Source organism: Oncorhynchus tshawytscha, linkage group LG34 (assembly GCF_018296145.1).
Source record: "Oncorhynchus tshawytscha isolate Ot180627B linkage group LG34, Otsh_v2.0, whole genome shotgun sequence".
NCBI lineage: Eukaryota > Metazoa > Chordata > Actinopteri > Salmoniformes > Salmonidae > Oncorhynchus > Oncorhynchus tshawytscha.
In genome coordinates this window covers 6825714-6849062 of record NC_056462.1, presented here as the reverse complement: position 1 = coordinate 6849062, position 23349 = coordinate 6825714, and the positions used below count along the sequence as shown (strand labels likewise).

At 48.0% G+C, this 23349-nt stretch overlaps 1 protein-coding gene across 1 annotated transcript in view; it reads right to left on the bottom strand.

Moving 5' to 3' along the window:
• The window catches only part of LOC112231802 (protocadherin Fat 1), a 99425-nt gene that overhangs the window by 24927 nt on the left and 51149 nt on the right, over positions 1-23349 (bottom strand). Inside the window, 6 exon segments of the mRNA XM_024398577.2 lie at positions 7072-7305; positions 9381-9534; positions 9965-10161; positions 12132-16205; positions 17427-17637; positions 19472-19747. Coding sequence (XP_024254345.2) covers positions 7072-7305; positions 9381-9534; positions 9965-10161; positions 12132-16205; positions 17427-17637; positions 19472-19747 — 5146 coding nt within the window.

The window sequence follows — 23349 nt, the reverse complement described above, 5'->3', positions numbered from 1 at the left end:
CTCATTACGACTAAAGAGACCCGGCCTGCGTCCCAAATGGCACTCTATTCGACAGTGCACTACTTTGGACCGGGGCCCTATGGGTCAAACATAGTGCACTACAAAGGGAACAGGATGCCATTTAGGATGCAAGTTCTTGTCGGCGGGAACCCGGTTTCCTGGCACCTGTTGGTCACAGTCACCATCGCTTTAATCAGACCAAATTACTCGGCAGACGGAAATAGCTTGCTGACGTTTAAGGGGATCGCACCAAAACCATTAAGCAATCTCGACTCACGTCACCAGACGAGTACACTTCATATCCAGTCTTCTGGAGGTTTCCTCCCACACTCTGGTTCGGATTCCTCCAGACCTGATTTTGCCATGCTTATGCTGTACCTTCTAAAACGGCTATTAAAAACGACCTTACTGCTTTCATCTTGCATCACTTCACCACGGGCCAACTAAATGTTCACGTGCTAACTGACTAACTCCACATTCTGCGCCGTGCGTTTGATTGAACTGTGCCTTCTGACGACGGCATTCGCTGAAACTTTATCGACGGCGGTAGCTAAGACCTCAAGCCAAAGTGGCAAGAAAGCTTGTTTCAGTCTAGCGTGAGCCGCATGAACGCTGTTCACCCAATCAAACGAGGCACAGCACAGACACGGAATAGACTTAAGAAAATAGCAACTGGGGAGAGATGGGAAGAGATAGGGGAATAGAGAGGCAAGAGATAGGAGAATAGAGAGGCAAGAGATAGGAGAATAGAGAGGCAAGAGATAGGGGGATAGAGAGGAAAGAGATATGGGAATAGAGAGGAAAGAGATGGGGGAATAGAGAGGAAATAGAGAGGAAAGAGATAGGGGAATAGAGAGGCAAGAGATAGGGGGATAGAGAGGCAAGAGATAGGGGGATAGAGAGGCAAGAGATAGGGGGATAGAGAGGCAAGAGATAGGAGAATAGAGAGGCAAGAGATAGGAGAATAGAGAGGCAAGAGATAGGAGAATAGAGAGGAAAGAGATAGGGGGATAGAGAGGAAAGAGATAGGGGGATAGAGAGGAAAGAGATAGGGGGATAGAGAGGAAAGAGATAGGGGGATAGAGAGGAAAGAGATAGGGGGATAGAGAGGAAAGAGATAGGGGGATAGAGAGGAAAGAGATAGGGGCATAGAGAGGAAAGAGATAGGGGGATAGAGAGGAAAGAGATAGGGGAATAGAGAGGCAAGAGATAGGGGAATAGAGAGGAAAGAGATAGGGGAATAGAGAGGAAAGAGATAGGGGAATAGAGGAAAGAGTGAGAGAGAAAAAAAAGAGAAACAGATATAGAAGAAACAGAGAAAGGAATGTTTCAGCATAACTTCTCCCTTTAACGCCAATTATGGTCATCAACCAGCTTCCTGGTTTGTCTGGTTCTTTTCCCCCAGACCACTTTGAGAACCGACGCCATGGCAGTGGGCACACAGCAGGGGCAATGACGCAAGTACGCTTGAACGTATCAAACATCTTCAACCCAAATAAGCCGGTCTAGATAGCACAACTGGTGCAGGGAACTGGCAGTGCTCAAAATGTGTCAACGTTTGAAGCAAAGAGATACTCGAGTCTCAAATGTTGATGATACTACCCCCCCGAATAGTGAATGAGTCCTCTATCTATCTGACAATGGAGGTCAGTGGAGTTATGCATACTGATGAATCAGTCCAATGGCAGCTGGCTGAGTGAGAGAGAGAGAGGGCTGTGTGACCTGGACTGTGGCAAAACGGGTATCTCGTCAAGAGTCGTCATAGACGGCATTGACTTTGTCATTTCTCTGCGGGGCAGTGTGTGTGTGGGGCTCTTCAGCTATCCTGGCAATACGGGCAAACGTCAGCCAATACACCATTTACAAGGCTGGCAATAAAGTTACACACTACAACTACACTACCTACAGATCTGTGTATGTGATACCAACACGTGTCAAAAGGAGTGCAAATCTCTCTCTCTCATTTCAAAAGGGCTTTATTGGCATGGGAAACACATGTTAACATTGCCAAAGCAAGTGAAATTGATAATATAACAAAAGTAAAATAAATATTTTTTTTTATTTTTTTTTATTAATTAACAGTAAATATTACAGTTCCAAAAGAATAAAGACCTTTGTCTATATACAGTGTTGCGATGTGCAAATAGTTAAAGTACAAAATGCCCTTTGCCTGTCACACAACTTGCTGCTGTGACGACACACGGTGGCATTTCACCCAGTAGATTATGGGAGTTTATCAACGTTGGATTCGTTTTCGGAGTCTTTGTGGGTCTGTGTAATCTGAGGGAAGTATGTGTCTCAAATATGGTCATACATTTGGCAGGAGGTTAGGAAGTGCAGCTCAGTTTCCACCTCATTTTGTGGGCAGTGTGCACATGGGCCTGTCTTCTCGAGAGCCATGTCTGCCTACGGCGGCCTCTCAAGATAGAAAAGCTACAGTATGCTCACTGGGTCTGTACATAGTCAATGCTTTCCTTAAGTTTGGGTCAGTCACAGTGGTCAGGTATTCTGCCACTGTGTACTCTCTGTTTAGGGTCAGTCACAGTGGTCAGGTATTCTGCCACTGTGTACTCTCTGTTTAGGGTCAGTCACAGTGGTCAGGTATTCTGCCACTGTGTACTCTCTGTTTAGGGTCAGTCACAGTGGTCAGGTATTCTGCCACTGTGTACTCTCTGTTTAGGGTCAGTCACAGTGGTCAGGTATTCTGCCACTGTGTACTCTCTGTTTAGGGTCAGTCACAGTGGTCAGGCATTCTGCCACTGTGTACTCTCTGTTTAGGGTCAGTCACAGTGGTCAGGTATTCTGCCACTGTGTACTCTCTGTTTAGGATCAGTCACAGTAGTCAGGTGTTCTGCCACTGTGTACTCTCTGTTTAGGGTCAGTCACAGTAGTCAGGTATTCTGCCACTGTGTACTCTCTGTTTAGGGTCAGTCACAGTGGTCAGGTATTCTGCCACTGTGTACTCTCTGTTTAGGGTCAGTCACAGTGGTCAGGTATTCTGCCACTGTGTACTCTCTGTTTAGGGTCAGTCACAGTGGTCAGGTATTCTGCCACTGTGTACTCTCTGTTTAGGGTCAGTCACAGTGGTCAGGTATTCTGCCACTGTGTACTCTCTGTTTAGGGTCAGTCACAGTGGTCAGGTATTCTGCCACTGTGTACTCTCTGTTTAGGGTCAGTCACAGTGGTCAGGTATTCTGCCACTGTGTTCTCTCTGTTTAGGGTCAGTCACAGTGGTCAGGTATTCTGCCACTGTGTACTCTCTGTTTAGGGTCAGTCACAGTGGTCAGGTATTCTGCCACTGTGTACTCTCTGTTTAGGGTCAGTCACAGTGGTCAGGTATTCTGCCACTGTGTACTCTCTGTTTAGGGCCAGTCACAGTGGTCAGGTATTCTGCCACTGTGTACTCTCTGTTTAGGGTCAGTCACAGTGGTCAGGTATTCTGCCACTGTGTACTCTCTGTTTAGGGTCAGTCACAGTGGTCAGGTATTCTGCCACTGTGTACTCTCTGTTTAGGGTCAGTCACAGTGGTCAGGTATTCTGCCACTGTGTACTCTCTGTTTAGGGTCAGTCACAGTGGTCAGGTATTCTGCCACTGTGTACTCTCTGTTTAGGGTCAGTCACAGTGGTCAGGTATTCTGCCACTGTGTACTCTCTGTTTAGGGTCAGTCACAGTGGTCAGGTATTCTGCCACTGTGTACTCTGTTTAGGGCCAGTCACAGTGGTCAGGTATTCTGCCACTGTGTACTCTCTGTTTAGGGCCAGTCACAGTGGTCAGGTATTCTGCCACTGTGTACTCTCTGTTTAGGGTCAGTCACAGTGGTCAGGTATTCTGCCACTGTGTCCTCTCTGTTTAGGGTCAGTCACAGTGGTCAGGTATTCTGCCACTGTGTACTCTGTTTAGGGTCAGTCACAGTGGTCAGGTATTCTGCCACTGTGTACTCTCTGTTTAGGGTCAGTCACAGTGGTCAGGTATTCTGCCACTTTGTACTCTCTGTTTAGGGTCAGTCACAGTGGTCAGGTATTCTGCCACTGTGTACTCTCTGTTTAGGGTCAGTCACAGTGGTCAGGTATTCTGCCACTGTGTACTCTCTGTTTAGGGTCAGTCACAGTGGTCAGGTATTCTGCCACTGTGTACTCTCTGTTTAGGGTCAGTCACAGTGGTCAGGTATTCTGCCACTGTGTACTCTCTGTTTAGGGTCAGTCACAGTGGTCAGGTATTCTGCCACTGTGTACTCTCTGTTTAGGGTCAGTCACAGTGGTCAGGTATTCTGCCACTGTGTACTCTCTGTTTAGGGTCAGTCACAGTGGTCAGGTATTCTGCCACTGTGTACTCTCTGTTTAGGGTCAGTCACAGTGGTCAGGTATTCTGCCGCTGTGTACTCTCTGTTTAGGGTCAGTCACAGTGGTCAGGTATTCTGCCACTGTGTACTCTCTGTTTAGGGCCAGTCACAGTGGTCAGGTATTCTGCCACTGTGTACTCTCTGTTTAGGGTCAGTCACAGTGGTCAGGTATTCTGCCACTGTGTTCTCTCTGTTTAGGGTCAGTCACAGTGGTCAGGTATTCTGCCACTGTGTTCTCTCTGTTTAGGGTCAGTCACAGTGGTCAGGTATTCTGCCACTGTGTGCTCTCTGTTTAGGGTCAGTCACAGTGGTCAGGTATTCTGCCACTTTGTACTCTCTGTTTAGGGTCAGTCACAGTGGTCAGGTATTCTGCCACTGTGTACTCTCTGTTTAGGGTCAGTCACAGTGGTCAGGTATTCTGCCACTGTGTACTCTCTGTTTAGGGTCAGTCACAGTGGTCAGGTATTCTGCCACTGTGTACTCTCTGTTTAGGGTCAGTCACAGTGGTCAGGTATTCTGCCACTGTGTACTCTCTGTTTAGGGTCAGTCACAGTGGTCAGGTATTCTGCCACTGTGTACTCTCTGTTTAGGGTCAGTCACAGTGGTCAGGTATTCTGCCACTGTGTACTCTCTGTTTAGGGCCAGTCACAGTGGTCAGGTATTCTGCCACTGTGTACTCTCTGTTTAGGGTCAGTCACAGTGGTCAGGTATTCTGCCACTGTGTACTCTCTGTTTAGGGTCAGTCACAGTGGTCAGCTATTCTGCCACTGTGTACTCTCTGTTTAGGGCCAGTCACAGTGGTCAGGTATTCTGCCACTGTGTACTCTCTGTTTAGGGTCAGTCACAGTGGTCAGGTATTCTGCCACTGTGTACTCTCGGTTTAGGGTCAGTCACAGTGGTCAGGTATTCTGCCACTGTGTACTCTCTGTTTAGGGTCAGTCACAGTGGTCAGGTATTCTGCCACTGTGTACTCTCTGTTTAGGGTCAGTCACAGTGGTCAGCTATTCTGCCACTGTGTACTCTCTGTTTAGGGCCAGTCACAGTGGTCAGCTATTCTGCCACTGTGTACTCTCTGTTTAGGGCCAGTCACAGTGGTCAGCTATTCTGCCACTGTGTACTCTCTGTTTAGGGCCAGTCACAGTGGTCAGGTATTCTGCCACTGTGTACTCTCTGTTTAGGGCCAGTCACAGTGGTCAGGTATTCTGCCACTGTGTACTCTCTGTTTAGGGCCAGTCACAGTGGTCAGGTATTCTGCCACTGTGTACTCTCTGTTTAGGGCGAAATAGCATTCTAGTTTGCTCCATTTTTTTGTTAATTCTGTCCAATGTGGCAATGTGTCAAGTAATTATGTTTTTGTTTTGTCATAATTCAGTTGGGTCTAATTGTGTTGCTGTCCTGGGGCTCTGTCGGGTCTGTTTGTGAACAGAGCCCAAGGACCAGCTTGCTTAGGGGACTCTTCTCCAGGTTCATCTCTCTGTAGGTGATGGCTTTGTTATGGAAGGTTTGGGAATCGCTTCCTTTTAGGTGGTTGTAGCATTTAACGGCCCTTTTCTGGATGTTGATAATTAGCGGGTCTCGGCCTAATTCTGCTCTGGACGCATTATCTGTTTTAGGTTGTACACAGAGGATACTTAAGCAGAATTCTGCATGCAGTCTATATTTGGTTTCTCTTCCTCTCTCCCTCCAGCTCCAAATGATCCAAAATATGCCTCCGGCTAAAATTGGACTGAGGGAGGGGGGAGAACCTAATTTCTCCTCTCCTCTTTTCAGATATCCTTTAAGTTCACACGAAAGGTAGGGCAGGCTTTAGGAATTCCGTGCTAGTGCGCCAACCCTGGGGGAAGAGCTGTCGAAAAAGCAGGCCCCCTTTTGCGCTTCGACTTTCTGGGCGAACGAATGAGCGACCCAGTTCTTACATCCCATTCAATCTGTCAAACTGTCAGTTTTACCAGAAGGACTGAGAGAGAGGGGAGAAGGCAGGATAGGGGGGGAGAGAGAGAGTTTCTCTTCATCCGTACCTAGGCTTTGTGAAGGGAACACGCTGACATGCTCCCCTAGTCTAGAACGCCTTGCCCTGTAAGAGGTGTCATTACCAAACGCCAGTCACGGAAGTCAAATTGGTAGCGTCGCTGAAAGTGGCAACCCTGTCCCATTTTAGAGGAGCTTGCTAATATCAGAGCTCTTGAGTTTAAATATGGCCGCCACACTAACGCTTTCGACTGTCCTCCATTTGAGGGAGTTCTGGGGACAAATCCGTTGTTTTTATTTTTTTAAATCGGCTGCTCCTGCTTAGGTGGGTTTCCTGAAACGTGAAACAAACATATGCCACGTAGCGGACGCTTTAATCCAAAGCCACTAACTGCAGTGCATGCATACATTCCCCGTATGGGTGGCCCCAGTAAGCGCCATTCTCTACCAACAGAACCGCACAGGACGACAAACACAACAACACAAAAGTCATAGAAATGGCAAATAGAAAATGGCCATTAGGCCTTTTCAGAGTCGAGTGCTCGAGGAGAATCGAAATGTCATCCTTGAGACATCATCGCTTTGCGCCGAAAGAGCCTGGTGTGAAACGGAGCGGGGATTACTGTGATACATACTGCGCGTGTGCACAATGTGGAGAGCACCAGGTCGGAGAGCTGAGCATTGCATGGTAGAAGACTGGTCAAATAAAGAACAATGAAAACAAACAGATCAACTCCTTTGTAAAATAAACAAACAAACGTACCGGTGTCGAGGTCAGTGGCGAGCAGCCGCGCCACGAAGGTGCCGACCTCCGTGTTCTCGAAGACGGTGATGGCGTATGGGTCGGAGGTGAACTGTGGCGCGTTGTCGTTCACGTCCCCCATGGTCAGGTGCACGGCCGCCTCGCAGTAGCGCCCGCCGCCGTCTAGTGCCCGCACCGTCAGGCGGTACTCCTCCTGTTCCTCGCGGTCCAGGGGCTGCTGGGTCTTCAGTTCACCTGGGAAAACGGAAGATGAAGAAAGGCACATGTCAATCAATGGGGTAGGCAATCACTCACACTCACACTCACACACACACACACACGCTTATTAAAAGTTATTGCAATCCACACACACACTTTTCCACGGTACGGCGCTTGCGGGATGCACTCTTTAAGAAAGGTCATGTTTGGAGGACAGATGGTGTTTAGAGCTGCATCGTCCACCTACCCCACGCCCATTCCAAACAACTCATCAACATAAAACGCAAGTGAAGCTAAATGTTCTCTGGGCCGTTTAGTTCGGTGTAGACTGACCGTAGAGCAGGGCTGCCAAACATAAGCCGATTTAATGCGGCCCGCGGCTGGTTTGAGTAGCCAGAAAAATGACTGAAACCGGATCGATACCGTGTACAAACGACAAGCCTCTTAAGATAATTCACGCTGTCGTCCAGCTTGTTAACAATCACCAAAATAAAGGTTAGGGTTAAAGGCTGGGGGAAGCTGATCTGTAACTAGGGGAAACTTTACCTGAACATTTAGTGTCCCGGAAACCTTACAAACTTGTCATTGCTCACCTCCGCACACCTCTATTTTTAAGTTGGCATTAGCCGCTTCAGTGCGTTCAAAAGTAACACGCTTCTCACAGATCACTGAGGCAGACGTGTGTGTGTGTGTGTGTGTGTGTGTGTGTGTGTGTGTGTGTGTGTGCGCCTGCATTCGGGCCTGCGTGTGTTATGAGACCTGCATATCCTCTCGTATGCCACAAACCCCTTCCCCTGATCCAAGCAGCCGACCCACATCCAAACAACTAATGGTTTTCATAAGAGGATGGAGAGAAATACATCAATAATTGACGGAGAGGAAGAGAGAGGAGGGAAAACGCAGGAGGACAAGAGTACCTGGCAGCTAAGAGCAGCTAGAAGGTTGTCCTGGGACATGCCGCACGTCAACATTACCGGGGCCTCGCTGGACACACAGACTGCCAATACCAACGAAGCCTCGTAGCGTTCCTCGCATGCAACAATCCTCCTTCTCGGTATAAAAAACAAGACCCCCCCCCCCTCGCGATACTCTTGACCTTATCCACTCTGCAACAGCAGCTCTCCTTCTCCTTCAATTTGGGCCACACCAAAAGAACTGGCCGGATTTTTCCGCTCTCCTCCACTCCCTCTTCGCCGGGCTCACATGGAGGTATCAAAGTGCGTCTGAACTTGGACCACAATATAAGGACTGTTGTTTTGTGGTGAAAGTACGTCTCTAGCCAACTCCACACCGCTGCTGTCCTTGTTTCTTCATAACCCTTCTCTCTCCCTTCAGACATAAACCAAAACAGCGTTTCTTTTCTTAGCGTGGGAGTTAATGGGAGCTAACTGGCACTGCGTAGTCTAAAGGTCGGACTCAAATCATTTTGCATGTTGTCTCCGCTTTCTGCAGAGGAGACTCGAAAACCTCAGGCGAGAACCATGTCGATTGTATGTTAGATGAAACGTGGGTTCTTAGCGCCATGGCTCGCTAAACCCCCCGGGGAAATGTTCTGGGGCAAAATACATTAAAGAACCATCAAAAAGGATGCCACGCAAACAAAATCCACCTTGCCACTAGGGACACACACATACACACACACACACACACACACACACACACACACACACACACACACACACACGCTGGGGTGGATGGATTAGAATTCGATCAGAAAGTGTGCATGACTGGCGTCCACACCGAGGGGTTATTACCGTGTCTGTTTGTGACGATACAGAGGGAGGCAAAAGACAGGGTCGTTGTGTGTGTGTGTGTGTGTGTGTGTGTGTGTGTGTTAGTGTCGCACGCCATGCTGCCGTCACGCACCCATGGACATTTGATAGTCATAATAACCTCTTGACAAGCCGTGAATACAAACTGGATGAATGCGAGTGCAGCGCGGCCATTTGAAATGACTTGAATCGACTCTACATTGCGGCAGACATGGACCTGTGGTTATTTGATTTTCGATTAGCTGTATGGCAGCGTGGGCAGACTAGTCAACACATCGAGTGTGTTTTAGGTGTAACCCAGACAGACAGAAAAACAGACAGACCAACACACATACACACCTGTGTCGGGGTCGATGGTGAAGAGCTCGGCTCCCGGTCCCTGGAGCTCGTAGGTGATGTGGGCGTTGGAGCGGATGTCTGCGTCCGTGGCTGAGACCTGCAGGATGAGCTTGCCGGCTGGGACGTCCTCGGGGACCCTCTCTGTGTAGAGGGACTGGGGGAGCGGAGAGACGGAGAGAGAAAGGGAGGACAAGGGGGTGTGGGAGGGAAGCGGGAAGAAGGGGGGGATTGACGTAGGGGCAGACAGAGAGAAGTAAAGGTAGAATATGCCAGAATAGACAGAATTCAATAAGGTATATTAACCAGAAGGGAGGAAATAGAGAGTGTAGAACGAAAATACATTTACATCGACAGCAGCACCATCACTGTATGGACTTAATACAATCAGCAATGGAAATACATTATCTGGTAAAAAAAAACAACAACCCTTGATGGAAGAAAATTACCCCTTAATTTCCTCTTGCTTTCTTCGACGAAGAACCTTTCCAAACCTCTTATTTCCCTCCCTCCCTCCTCCCAGGTACTTGTCATGCACAGCGTGCACCCCCATACGCAGAAAACACGGCCCCGCCTTCTCTCTTTACCTTCTCGCAAACGGGGCTGTTGTCGTTGGCGTCCAGGACTTTGACCTCGACCACGGCCTTGGCGGCAAAGGTGCCGTCGGTGGCGGTGATATTTAGGAGGTAGTTGTCACGCTCCTCGCGGTCCAGTGGTTTCCTGACAGACACTTTCCACTCGTTCTGGAGGTGCTCAATCGCAAACTGTCCTAGAGGGTCTCCTCCTGTATGGGGAGAGAGTCATTGTGGAGAGTTAACTTCTTTGTGGGCAGTATTTTCACACCCGGATGAAAAGCGTGCCCAAAGTAAACTGCCTGCTACTCAGGCCCAGAAGCTAGGATATGCATAGAAAACACTCTGAAGTTTCTAAAACTGTTTGAATGATGTCTGTGAGTATAACAGAACTTATTTGGCAGGCGAACCCAAGGACAAACCATCCAGGGAAAAACTATTTTGAGGTCACTCTCTTTTCAATGGGTTTTCATTGGGACTCTAGATATCTAAGGCAGTTGCTTGCAGTTCCTATCGCTTCCACTGGATGTCAACAGTCTTTAGAAATTGGTTGATAGAAATTGAAGTAGCCCTGTTCAAAACGAGGCTCGAGGGAAGTGTATTGTTTGATAGAGGCACGCGACCTGAAAAGCACGCTCCATAATGTTTTCCTCCGGTATTGAAAGCTGTTTATCCCGTCTTAAATTTGATCGATTATTTACGTAAAAAAATAACTAAAGTTGTATTAGGAAAGTTGTTTGAAATGTTTGGACAAAGATTACAGGTAACTTCTGAGATATTTTGTAGTCAAGTTGTGCGATGTGGAAAAGGTGTTTTTCTGGATCAAACATGCCAAATAAATTCATTTTGGATATATAACGACGGTATTAATTGAAAAAAATGACCATTTGTGATGTTTATGGGACATATTGGAGTGCCAACAGAAGAAGCTCGTCAAAGGTAAGGCATGAATTAGATCTTTATTTCCGAGTTTCGTGTTGTGCCTGGCGGGATGAAATATGATTGTCTGTGTTTGTTTGATGGGGTGCTGTCCTCAGATAATAGCATGGTTTGCTTTCTTCGTAAAGCCTTTTTGAAATCTGATTAACAAAAAAAATGTAGCTTTAATTTGGTGTATTACCTGTGTGATTTCATGAAAGTTTAATATTTATAGTAATTTAATTTGAACTTGGCGCTCTGCAATTTCACCGGATGTTGGTCAGGTGGGACGGTAGCCTCTAGACTAGAGAGGTTAATGGGGAAAGAGTCAATGTGGAGAGTCAATGAGGAGTGAGTCATTGGGGAGTCAATGGGGAGAGTGGCATTCAAACTAATGAACAATGCACCACAATACGGACCCTGCCTCTGCTTTCGATAGGGCTAGTGGTTTTGTTTGTGTGTGTGTGGTGTGTGGTGTGTGTTGTGTGGTGTGTGCGCGTGCATGTGCATGCATCTCAAGAGTGTGTGTGTTTTTCTGTTTGTGGACTGTACTGAATCATACATGAATGACAGAAATAAATATAGATAAGATGCATCCAAGCCTTTTCTATCAGGGTTAGTCTTGGAATCAGAGAAGATCTTGTGGTAGCGAAGCTCAAAGAGGAACTGTATCCATGTCTACCAGTTATCACATCCTATTTCAAAAGCTGTCCGCTGGTTAGAGTCGTGCTCAACCCCCGGGATCTTTATAGTGCCTGAGCAAATCTACCTCAGGTAGCGTTCATATTATTCATTTATCATAACCACTTCAAATTGCAGACCAACTGTCATGAAGCAAGTATGTTTGGTACACAGGAAACCGTAATAAGGGGGCGGTTTTTGCGTAGTAGGAAATGTGACTTCAAGCTAATATGAGAGCTCATTTCGAAAATCTCTGGTTATTAAATGTGGCATCGTCATTCTTAATCCGCTAATTAGCGCTATCGAGATAATTAAACATTTCCTTTTCTTCACTTTTTTTCTCATGACCTACATGTTTGCCTTGAACTTTCACAAATTAGTCGATTCAAAGTGTTTACAGATAAAGAATGTGCATTAAATGTTCAGAGAGCAGATATCATCTCCCTATTTAAGCGGGTGTAAAATGTCTAATCCTCTTTCGAGTGGTGTTTATTAAAGCTGTTTCTTAACACAAATGGGGAAGTCTATAAGGCCATGAGCTGTGAGCAGAGCAATTACTGGAATTGTTAGAGATAAATCTCACCTGTGATAAAGTAGTTGACTTGTTTGTTGATCTCCTCCGTGTCGGCGTCCGTGGTGCTCAGGATGGCAATGACTCCACTGGGCGGAAGGTCGTCTTCGCTCACCGTGCCCTTGTAGATCTCGGCGGTGAAGCGCGGTGGGTTATCGTTGACGTCGGCCACGGTAACCTCCACGGTGGTGCTGGTCACCAGCTGCACCTTGTCTCCGCGGTCGGTGGCCAGCACGGCAATGGTGTACTTGCTGGTCTTCTCACGGTCGAGCTCTTTCAATGTCGTCACCCAGCCTGTCTCACTGTTGACGGCAAACAGCTCCGAGATCTCAGCTGAGGTTTGTTTGGGGTCCAGGCTGTAGATCACTTGACCATTGGTGCCTGAGTCCTGGTCGGTGGCTTTGACCTGGATCACCGGCGTGCCATCTGGAAGGTTCTCCACCACGACCGCCTCATATGGGTCTGACTCAAACACAGGCTTGTTGTCGTTGAGGTCCTTGACCTGTATGTTGACGTCGACAGACGCCACAGTTTCGTAGCCCTCCCGTTGGCTCTGGGCTTGCAACGTGAGCTGGTACCACTTGGTGGTCTCGTGGTCCATTCTCTTCTCCAGCTTCAGGGCCCCGGTGTCCCGATCCACCACGAAGACCTCATCACGGTTACTCTCCGGGGTGTTGCCCTTCACTAGGCTGTAGAACACCGGTTCTTCACTCTCCGCCTGGATGACGTCAATATCCGTGCCGATGGGCATGTCTTCGGCGATGGTGAACCGGTAGTGTGGCTCTGCGAACTTGGGGATCGGTACCTCAGGGGCCACTATCCTGATGTAAACGCGAACGACAGAATGCTTGGAAGGACTCCCAGCATCCTTTGCCCTAACGTAGAAAGCGTAGAGGTCGTTTTCAAGTCCAATGAGACTCTCTTTGGTGACAATGACTCCACTGAAGGGATGGATTTCGAAGTTCTCTTCGACGTTTTCCATGTCGGCTTCCATGGTGTAAGCGATGTCGGCGTTGCTTCCCTCGTCCATGTCTGACGCAGCAATTTTTACCACGGTGGTTCCCCTGGGGACATCCGATGCAACATTGGCTTTGTACTCCACTGCCCTGAATTGTGGGGCATTGTCGTTGATATCTGTCAAAATCACATTAATAATGCAGAAGCCTACTTTTCCGCCACCGTCCTTTGCCATGAGCGATATGGGGATGACCTTCTCAATGGCGTTCTCGCGGTCCAGGATGTCAAGGGTGAATATCTCTCCATTTTCATTCACTGAGAACTTGTCCTTGGCAAAATTGTTGACAATGTGGTAAGTTAGGCGCCCGTATGGGCCGGCGTCTTCATCTGTGGCTTTTGCTTCCGCCACTAACGTGCCAACCGGCGAGTTCTCGGTGAGTTCAACCACATAGTCTAGCTGGGGGAAAGTGGGGTTGTGGAAGTTGGCACCGTTGACTGTGACTTTGACCATGGCCGAGTTCCTGAATACACCGTCTGACACGGACACGTTGAGGTTGTACAGTGGCTCCATCTGTGGCTTACGGTGGTTGGAGATGACGATGGCCCCAGTATTTTTATCCATGGCAAAGTTCTGGTCCTTATTGCCAGACAGGATGGAGAACTCAAGCCTGCCGGCGTCTGAGCTGTCGGCGTCGGACGCCTGGACATGGGTGACGAAGTGACCGCGGGGGGCCAATTCGCTGACCGTGGCTTTGTAAGAGCTCTCAGTGAACGTCGGAGCATTGTCATTCAGGTCAGTGACATCTACGGTCACAGTGACATCGCTGGAGAGGGCGGGCACTCCTCCGTCCACAGCGCGGACAGTCAGTTTGTGTTGCTGCTTTTCCTCCTGGTCGAGCATGCGAGCAGTCCAGATGATTCCTGAGTCACGGTCAACGCTGAAGTAGTCGGAGCTCTTTTCCACGTCCTCAACTATCTGGTAGAAGAGCACTTTGTTGTTGCCAGTGTCAGGGTCTGTGGCGGCGACTTGCAAAACTGCCGTGCCGATAAAAGAAGCTTCAGAAACATTTGCGGTGTAGGACTTTAGTTGGAAGACAGGAGGATTGTCGTTGACATCTTCCAGAATGATATCGACAAAGACATCAGCGTGGGCCCCAGTTAGTGAGTCTGTGGCTCTGACACTCAATTTATAAGCGGGGTGGGTCTCAAAATCCAGAGGTTGGATTACATGAATGACACCTGTGTTGAAATTGATGGAAAACTGACTGAAGGCATCTCCCTCAGAGATGGTGTACACTATCTTGGGGCCTTCAGAGTCAGTAGCCTGGACGTGAACAACAGGTGTGTGTAACTGGATATTTTCAGGGATTTCGATGCTGTAGAATGGCTTCTCAAACACTGGCATGGCTTTGTTTACTATAGTTATGGGCACTTCCACTTCTGCCGAGAGGGCTGGTTCTCCTGCATCTTTGGCCACAACGCTGATGACGAACTCACTGTTGAGGGAGTCTTTTTCTAACTGCTTTTTGAGGGAGATTTCTCCCGAGGGGCTTATCTGGAAGTGCTTGTGGTGTTCTTTCAGGTGGTAATGGATTTCTGCGTTTTGACCCATGTCCCCGTCCACCGCTGTCACCTGGTGGATGGCCTGACCCTCCTCTGCGTCCACCTGGACCAAGGCTTGATAGGGCAGGTTGACAAACATGGGCTGGTTGTCGTTCACATCTTCTACGGTCACCATCACCAGAACGTGGGCCACTTCGGAGGAAGCGTCCCTCCTGGTCACCTCCACGACGATGTTGAACATGTCCTGCGCCTCACGATCGAAAGGTATCCCCGTGGTGGAGAGCACTCCAGAAGTGTGGCTGATTTGGAACCTCTTGTCTGGGTTCAGGATGGTGTAGAAGAGGGGTTCGTTGACGTGGTTCCCCACAGAGGCAATGACCGCTAATTTTTTCTTCTCAGAGGAGTTCTCTTTGACGGAAGCCTTGTAGGAGTCCCTAGTGAACTTCAGGCTGCTCTCCTTGTTCTCACGGATGTTGATCTTTACCGACGCTGTGTTGGCAAACCTGCCGTCCGAGACCCTCACCCTCAGCTCGTACCTGCTTCTTAGCTGTGTGACGTTCTGGATAGTGATGATGCCTGTGTTGGGATCCATCTTGAATTTCTCCCCGATGTTCCCCTCTGAGATGGAGAAGAAGAGTTTGGAGTTTGGTCCGGAGTCGGCGTCTGATGCTTTGACTTTGATTACCTCGACACCTTTGTAAGTCGGCACGATCACTGATGTCTCGTAGAGCTCCTGGCTGAACTGCGGCGAGCAGTCGTTGACGTCGATGACTTCGACGGTCACGTTGGCGGCTGTCTCGGCGAACAGACGCGGCATTCCGAGGTCATGGACCTGAATGGTGAAGCAGAACACACTCCTTTGTTCAAAATCCAGAGTGGTTGTCATTCTAATGGCTCCCGTACTCGAATCGATAGCAAAGTAGTTGTGGGCGAACGGCTCGACGATCTGATAGACCAGCATGGCGTTGGCATCGCGGTCAGTGTCCGAGGCGCGGATGACCAGCGGGGTGTTTTCTCTGGTCAAGACCACACTGTTGATGGGAGCCGATTCGCTAATCATGCCTGTGAACTCTGGCTGGAGGAAGATGGGGGCATTATCATTCTCGTCCTTCAGGTGAATCAGCAGAGTGGTGTTGCTAGCAAGACCTGCCATGTTGGTTCCCTGGATGGTAAGTCTGTACTCAGGGGTCATTTCATAGTCCAAAGCCCTTGAAGTTACAACCACACCGGAGTTTGGGTTTACATCAAATGTGCCGTCAGTGTTTCCACCTTTGATTTGGTAGAACACCGAGGACTGGCTGGTGGCTGAGACCATGGTCACAAAACTGCCGGGGAGGACCAATTCGCTGACCTCTGCAGTGAACTCCTTCTCAGTGAATCTGGGGGAGGCATTGTCCGACATGGTGACAGCGATGTGGACGGTGGCCGTGGCAGTCAGCGAGGGCGTTCCTTTGTCGGTTGCCTTCACAGCTAGTTCAAACTGGTTCTTGCTGCTTCGGTCCAGCTCCTTGGCCACGGTAACAGTGCCCAGCACCGGATCAATGGCAAATGAGTTTGCAACATTTCCTGTTCCAAAAAAAAAGAAAACAGATTTATTAATTTGGTTGCTATGGCATTGGTTTTCATTCCAGCCTGAACTGTGTGTCTCAAACATTAAAGCCAGGGTGTAATTTTAGGCTTCTTGACTACCGTAAATTGAATTAACTAGTCAATGTTCGCGCCCTCAAGGAAATCTAATTAGCATAATAAAAAGTTTAAGCCACAGGTAAGTTTTTTTTGCAGTGGATGCATCTCAATCCACTGCATCCACCGATGTCACAGCTGAGTATATATGGAGACTGTTTAGAGCCAAAAATAAGGGGTTAAGATACACATCTTATGTCTTCCAGGGTATAGGATAGACACTTTAGAACAAACTGCCTTTAGATTTTTGGGGGACGACTATCTATTGGTACATGCAGTGAATCTGTTATTCAATGCTTTTGTTTGGGCTAATAGCAGTAGAACACCACCACCCCTCATTCTAGACATGACCCCCTTCATTCCCTCACCCCCCAAATGGTCATGGCTCTCGATAAGGATTCATGAAGATTGCCTAATTGTGCACACTTTCCAATTACTCTAATGAAATGAAATGCTAATTTCCCCTCCAACACTGAAACTAATCCACAACCGATGGACATGGCCGCTCTGTGTTCTACACCAGTCCACCTCTGCTTTGAAAACCTGACTCATTCTCCGGCAAGACACATTTCAATTAGCTTGAGTCATCTCAACTATCTGAAAAATGTACATCCTAAACAAAGAACGCAGCCAATGACTACATGCCCGACCCTCTCCCAAAACACAGCTTATTTACAGGGAAAACAATGGTGTGAAATTCAGAGGGAGCATCGGCCGAACTCCCACGTTTGGAGAGCCCCTGACAAAGTCGTCAAAGTCCTCCCACTTTGTGTGAAGTATTTCATTCATGACCGAGGGTCAGTGGGCAGGGGACCTCTGGATGCCCTGCATACATTTTCCCCAGGCCCCTTGCGTTGGTAGCGCTAACTGGGCTGCTATGCATGCCTCTACCATGACCAGCCAGAGGCTAGCGAATGCCTGTATGGCTGATATGTTAAGAACGTTTCCCCTAAGTACAGATCTAGGATCAGCTTCCCCTCCTCAAATCCTAACCTTAACCATTAGTGTAAAAAATGCCAAACTGACCCAAGATTAGCATCTAGGGGCAAATTAATACTACTCCTAAGAATGTAGTCTGGTGCCCCTGTGGAGCTGTTAGCCTACCTGACTCGATGCTGTAGATGATCTCTGCATTCTGTCCCTTGTCTTTGTCCAGGGCGGCGACCTGGAGTACTGCCGAGCCCAAGGCGGCCGACTCGAAGACGCGCCCGGAGTAGGGCGACCCCGCGAACCACGGCGCGTTGTCGTTGGTGTCCTCCACGTCCACGATGACGCGCACCAGGTTCCTCTTGACAGGGATGTCCTGGTCACGTACCTGGGGAAGGGGGAAAGAGAGAGAAAGACAGAGAGAGTGAGAGAGACACAGAGAAAGGAATAGGACAGAGGCGGAGAGAGACAGGGAGACAGAGAAAGGAATAGGACAGAGGCGGAGAGAGACAGGGAGACAGAGAAAGGAATAGGACAGAGGCGGAGAGAGACAGGGAGACAGAAAGGAATAGGACAGAGGCGGAGAGAGACAGGGAGACAGAAAGGAATAGGACAGAGGCGGAGAGAGACAGGGAGACAGAAAGGAATAGGACAGAGGCGGAGAGAGACAGGGAGACAGAAAGGAATAGGACAGAGGCGGAGAGAGACAGGGAGACAGAGGAAGGAATAGGACAGAGGCGGAGAGAGACAGGGAGACAGAGAAAGGAATAGGACAGAGGCGGAGAGAGACAGGGAGACAGAGAAAGGAATAGGACAGAGGCGGAGAGAGACAGGGAGACAGAGAAAGGAATAGGACAGAGGCGGAGAGAGACAGGGAGACAGAAAGGAATAGGACAGAGGCGGAGAGAGACAGGGAGACAGAAAGGAATAGGACAGAGGCGGAGAGAGACAGGGAGACAGAAAGGAATAGGACAGAGGCGGAGAGAGACAGGGAGACAGAAAGGAATAGGACAGAGGCGGAGAGAGACAGGGAGACAGAGGAAGGAATAGGACAGAGGCGGAGAGAGACAGGGAGACAGAGAAAGGAATAGGACAGAGGCGGAGAGAGACAGGGAGACAGAGAAAGGAATAGGACAGAGGCGGAGAGAGACAGGGAGACAGAGAAAGGAATAGGACAGAGGCGGAGAGAGACAGGGAGACAGAGAAAGGAATAGGAAAGAGGCGGAGAGACAGGGAGACAGAAAGGAATAGGACAGAGGCGGAGAGAGACAGGGAGACAGAAAGGAATAGGACAGAGGCGGAGAGAGACAGGGAGACAGAGAAAGGAATAGGACAGAGGCGGAGAGAGACAGGGAGACAGAGAAAGGAATAGGACAGAGGCGGAGAGAGACAGGGAGACAGAAAGGAATAGGACAGAGGCGGAGAGAGACAGGGAGAATGAATGAGATGTAATACAATCGGAATAAAACTCTTCATTCCCTCAACAGTAACTTCATTAAAACAACAAACTCATCAAATCATACAAATAACAAAAAAAACATCAAAGTAACTATTTTCCTTCATTTGTCTCAATTCCCAGTGATCCAAACAAGTAAACAACGAATGGGGGGAGGAATCATTTTGGATGGGTGCTGCATGGTTAGTTTCAAATGGCAAATACCAGCAAACAAACAACTAATCGACACCGACTGACTGCCCATCTGTTGGAATTGGAGAGTGGATGATTGAGACACACACACACACACACACACACACACACACACACACACACACAGTGGCTGAACCGGGGAGAGTGTTCTTAAAATGCTAGTACTCTCTCAATGGAGAGGACCAAATGAAACCTGTCTCAATATAATATCAGAACACTTACTGAGACAGCTACACACAGTGGTTGAGTAGGAGTGAGTGGCCTGAAACCTCTGTGAGCCACTTTCTCCATTGAGAGAGTAACAATCAAACCTTTCTTAATATGCTGACAGAACACCGCCATTCTTTTTTTACCTGCTCTGTTTCTATGGTAATATAACGACGTGTTTCCCGATTGGCTGGGCGGGTTTGTTCAGGGAGTACAGTGCACGTGTTCATTGTCTGAGCACCACACCCCTTTGACCTACTTTGACCAGAGCACTAGCAAGGTCTTACAGCACACTCAGCTCAAGACGCCAGAATAATAACACACGTTATTAAATAGGTCGATTCTAGAAAATCCGTAACATCCGTACCATGACTGTGAGTGTGTGGCGCCGCATGGTCTCGTGGTCCAGCCGCTCGGCTGTGTAGAGGGCGCCGGTGCCCGGATCCAGACGGAACTTCTTCAGGCTGAAGGGGTCGGTGCTGCTCAAGAGGGTAAAGGTCAACTTGTTCTTATCGTCTTCGTCCGTGGCGCCGATCCGGAGCACCTCGGTCTCTGGCGGCGTGTCCTCGGCCACAACCACCTCGTAGCGCGGCTGGGAGAACTGGGGCCGGTGGTTGTTGGTGTCGATGACACGGATCAGCACCTGGTGGGAGGAGGGGAGAGGGATGGTGGATGGTGAATATTTGAGTCGGGGTCAATATGAGAGTAATGCATGATGTTGTTGACTTTTTACTGTCTCTCAGTCATTGTTTCTCTGTCTCCATCCTTCACTCACTCCCTCTCTCTCTTTCTCCATTCCCAAAAGTGCCCTTTACATTCTCTACTTCCCTCTGCCCATCTCTCCCTCCCTCTTCCTCGCTTCCTGACTCCCTCTTCCCCTCCCTACATCCCTTTCCATCCATCAAGTAATGAGCAGTGTTTCGTGTAGATACAGACCACATCAATACATATAATGCCTTAATACATTGAGTTCTTAATGCGTTCAAGTGAAGACGTGTTGCGGGAGCATTGAGGGAGTGTTTAAAGAGGTGGTGAGAAAGTTACAGGTGACCGCTTGATAAATGACATCAAAGTAAGCCATCCGTTTGCAGAAATGCATTTAGAAGTATATTGCCGATTCAAATGGTTCACCAACTATTTATCACACCGACAATGCGGGTTTCATAGTTCAAAGTGGAAGATTGATTATGGAGAAAACAAAATCTGCTAATACATTGAGGTACACTTTAATAGGGATTTAAATTTTTTGGGGGGCAAATAGAGTGCAGTCGGAAAGTATTCAGGCCCCTTGACTTTTTCCACATTTTGTTGGGTTACAGCCTTATTCTAAAATGGATTAAATATTCAGCAATCTACACACGATAGCCCATAATGACAGAGAAAAAAACAGGTTTAACAAATGTTTGCAAATGTATTGAAAATAAAAAACAGAAATACCTTTATTTACATAAGTATTCAGACCCTTTGCTATGAGTCTCGAAATTGAGCTCAGGTGCATCCTGTTTCTATTCTCCTACATTCATTTCACATTTCCACAAATTTCAAAGTGTTTCCTTTCAAATGGTATCAAGAATGTGCATGTCCTGAGCTACAGGCAGTTAGATTTGGGTATGTCATATTAGGCGAAAAGTGAAAAAAATGGGTCGGGTCCTTAAGAGGATATGCTTATAGAATTTATGCAGCCTTTACCTCAAATTTCCTTCAATTGACAAAGCAAAAACCAAAATACCTTTACATAAGTATTTCAGGCCCTTTGCTATGAGACTCTAAATTGAGCTCAGGTGCATCCTGTTTCCATTGATCATCCTTGAGATGTTTCTACAACTTGATTGGAGTCCACCTGTGGTAAATTCAATTGATTGGACAACATTTGGACAACATTTGGAAAGGCGCACACCTGTCTATATAAGCTCCCACAGTTGACAGTGCATGTCAGTGCAAAAACCAAGCCATGAGGTTGAAGGAATTTTCCTTGGAGCTCAAAGACAGGATTGTGTCGAGGCACAAATCTGGCGACGGGTATCAAAACAATTCTGCAGCATCGAAGGTCCCCATGAACACCGTAGCCTTCCTCATTGTTAAATGGAAGACGTTTGGAATCTCCAAAACTCTTCCTAGAGCTGGTCGCCCGGCCAAACTGAGCAATTGGGGACGAAGGGCCTTGGTCAGGGAGGTGACCAAACACCCGATGGTGACTCTGACAGAGCTACAGAGTTCCTCTGTGGAGATGGGAGAACCTTTCAGAAAGATAACCATCTCTGCAGCAATCCACCAATCAGGCTTTTATAGTAGAGTGGCCAGACAGAAGCCACTCCTCAGTAAAATGCACATGACAGCCCGCTTGGAGTTTGCCAAAAGACACCTAAAGACTATCAGACAATGAGAAACAAGATTCTCTGGTTTGATGAAAACAAGATTGAAGACTTTGGCATGAATGCCAAGCGTCACGTCTGGAGGAAACCTGACACCATCCCTACGGTGAAGCATGGTAGTGGCAGCATCATGTTGTGGGGATATTTTTCAGCAGCAGGGACTGTGAGACTAGTCAGGATCGAGGGAAAGACGAACAGAGCAAAGTACAGAGAGATCCTTGATGATGTTTTTGCTTTGTCATCATGGGGTATTGTGTGTAGATTGATGACGGGGAAAAAAAACAATTTAATCCATTTTAGAATAAGGCTGCAATTTAACAAAATGTGGGAAAAGTCAAGGGGTCTGAATACTTTCCAAATGCACTGTACATTTATGCACACAACTTCTGATAAAAGTGCCGGTGTGTATTTCCATTACACAGCATCGTACAAATACATTTTCCATACAAATACAGACCTTTTGCCACAATACCTCAATTGGCAATGTGGAAGTTTCCCCCCTATTTCATACAAAGCATCACATCCCTGGTCCCTAAACTGTAAAATTCCATCGAGTCTTGTTTTATCAACATCAGCCACTCGCCTACTGGACTTCCGACAAGGGATTAGGACAAGCCGACGGAATGGCTGTGGCGGCAGCTGGCCCGGCGGGGGCTTTTCCATGGCAGAACAAAGGAAAACACAGATTAGACACCCCTGGATGCCAGCCACCAGGGGGCAGTGTCCCACATGGGAATGACACACATCCAGCTGGAACTCATACACCTGAATCCCACTATATAGGGCCAAGCCGAGCTGAGCCATACTGGGCTGGCCTGGTTGCACATCCACCATAGTCGTTGGGAGCGTGCTATAAAAGACAATGTGATAACAACATATTTGAGGCGATACGGTTCATATCAAATCAAAGGTCACGTGCACATATTTAGCAGATGTTATTGCAGGTGTCGCTGAAATGCTGGTGTTCTTAGCTCCAACAGGGCAGTAATATCGAACAATGCAGACACAAATCTAAAAGTAAAAGACAGGAATTAAGAAATACAGAAATATTAGGACGAGCGATGTCGGCGTTCAGGCCTATGGTATGAATCGTACTCAAGAGGACCGAAATAGTCAACTCTCACTGCCAGAACCTCAGCTCTTCCACGCCGTCAAAAATGTCGTTGGTACCTCTTGATAGCAATGAGAGCATAGAAAGCACTGCCAGCAGAGTGCAGGAGACAAATATAGCCTAATCTGATGGGTGCGTTAACATTCACAATCTGTCGTGTGCTGTGAGGTTGGCAGGGCTGGCTGGGTTCACAGATACAAGCATTGGGGAGTACAGCTATATGTGTATGCCTCAATTTTAGGGACAAAGAACAGGGAAAAATTGACTGCTTCTTAGTAACAGGCAGACGTCAGCAGCAGAACAACCTCACATCAAGTTAAAAAAACGAGTCGGTTTCAACATTATAGCTAACATATTTACATCATCATTGGCTCTGATCGGCCCGAGAAGACACTCTTTTCCCAATGTCAATCATCTCTCGTCATCTGGCATTAGCTTGCTTACAATATGTGATGTTGGCTGTTGTCTTAGAAAATAAATAGGCCTATACATTTAGACATTGAATGAATTTTGAGTTGTGAAAGTTATTTTTTGAGAACCTAACGGCCCGGTCTAGATACTTATTGAAACTGTCCTCGGTGTGACCCTAGAGGGGTCCCCAATGGGGTTTGTGTTATGGATCGGACCCTCTTGGCAGCCCACCAGTCTCTCTCTCTAGGCGCCTCGTTTCATGTTACGCCAGACGTCACACTGCCTAAGGTCCCCACACACACACACACACACACACACACACACACCCCACCAATGCGACTTGAGCCCCTA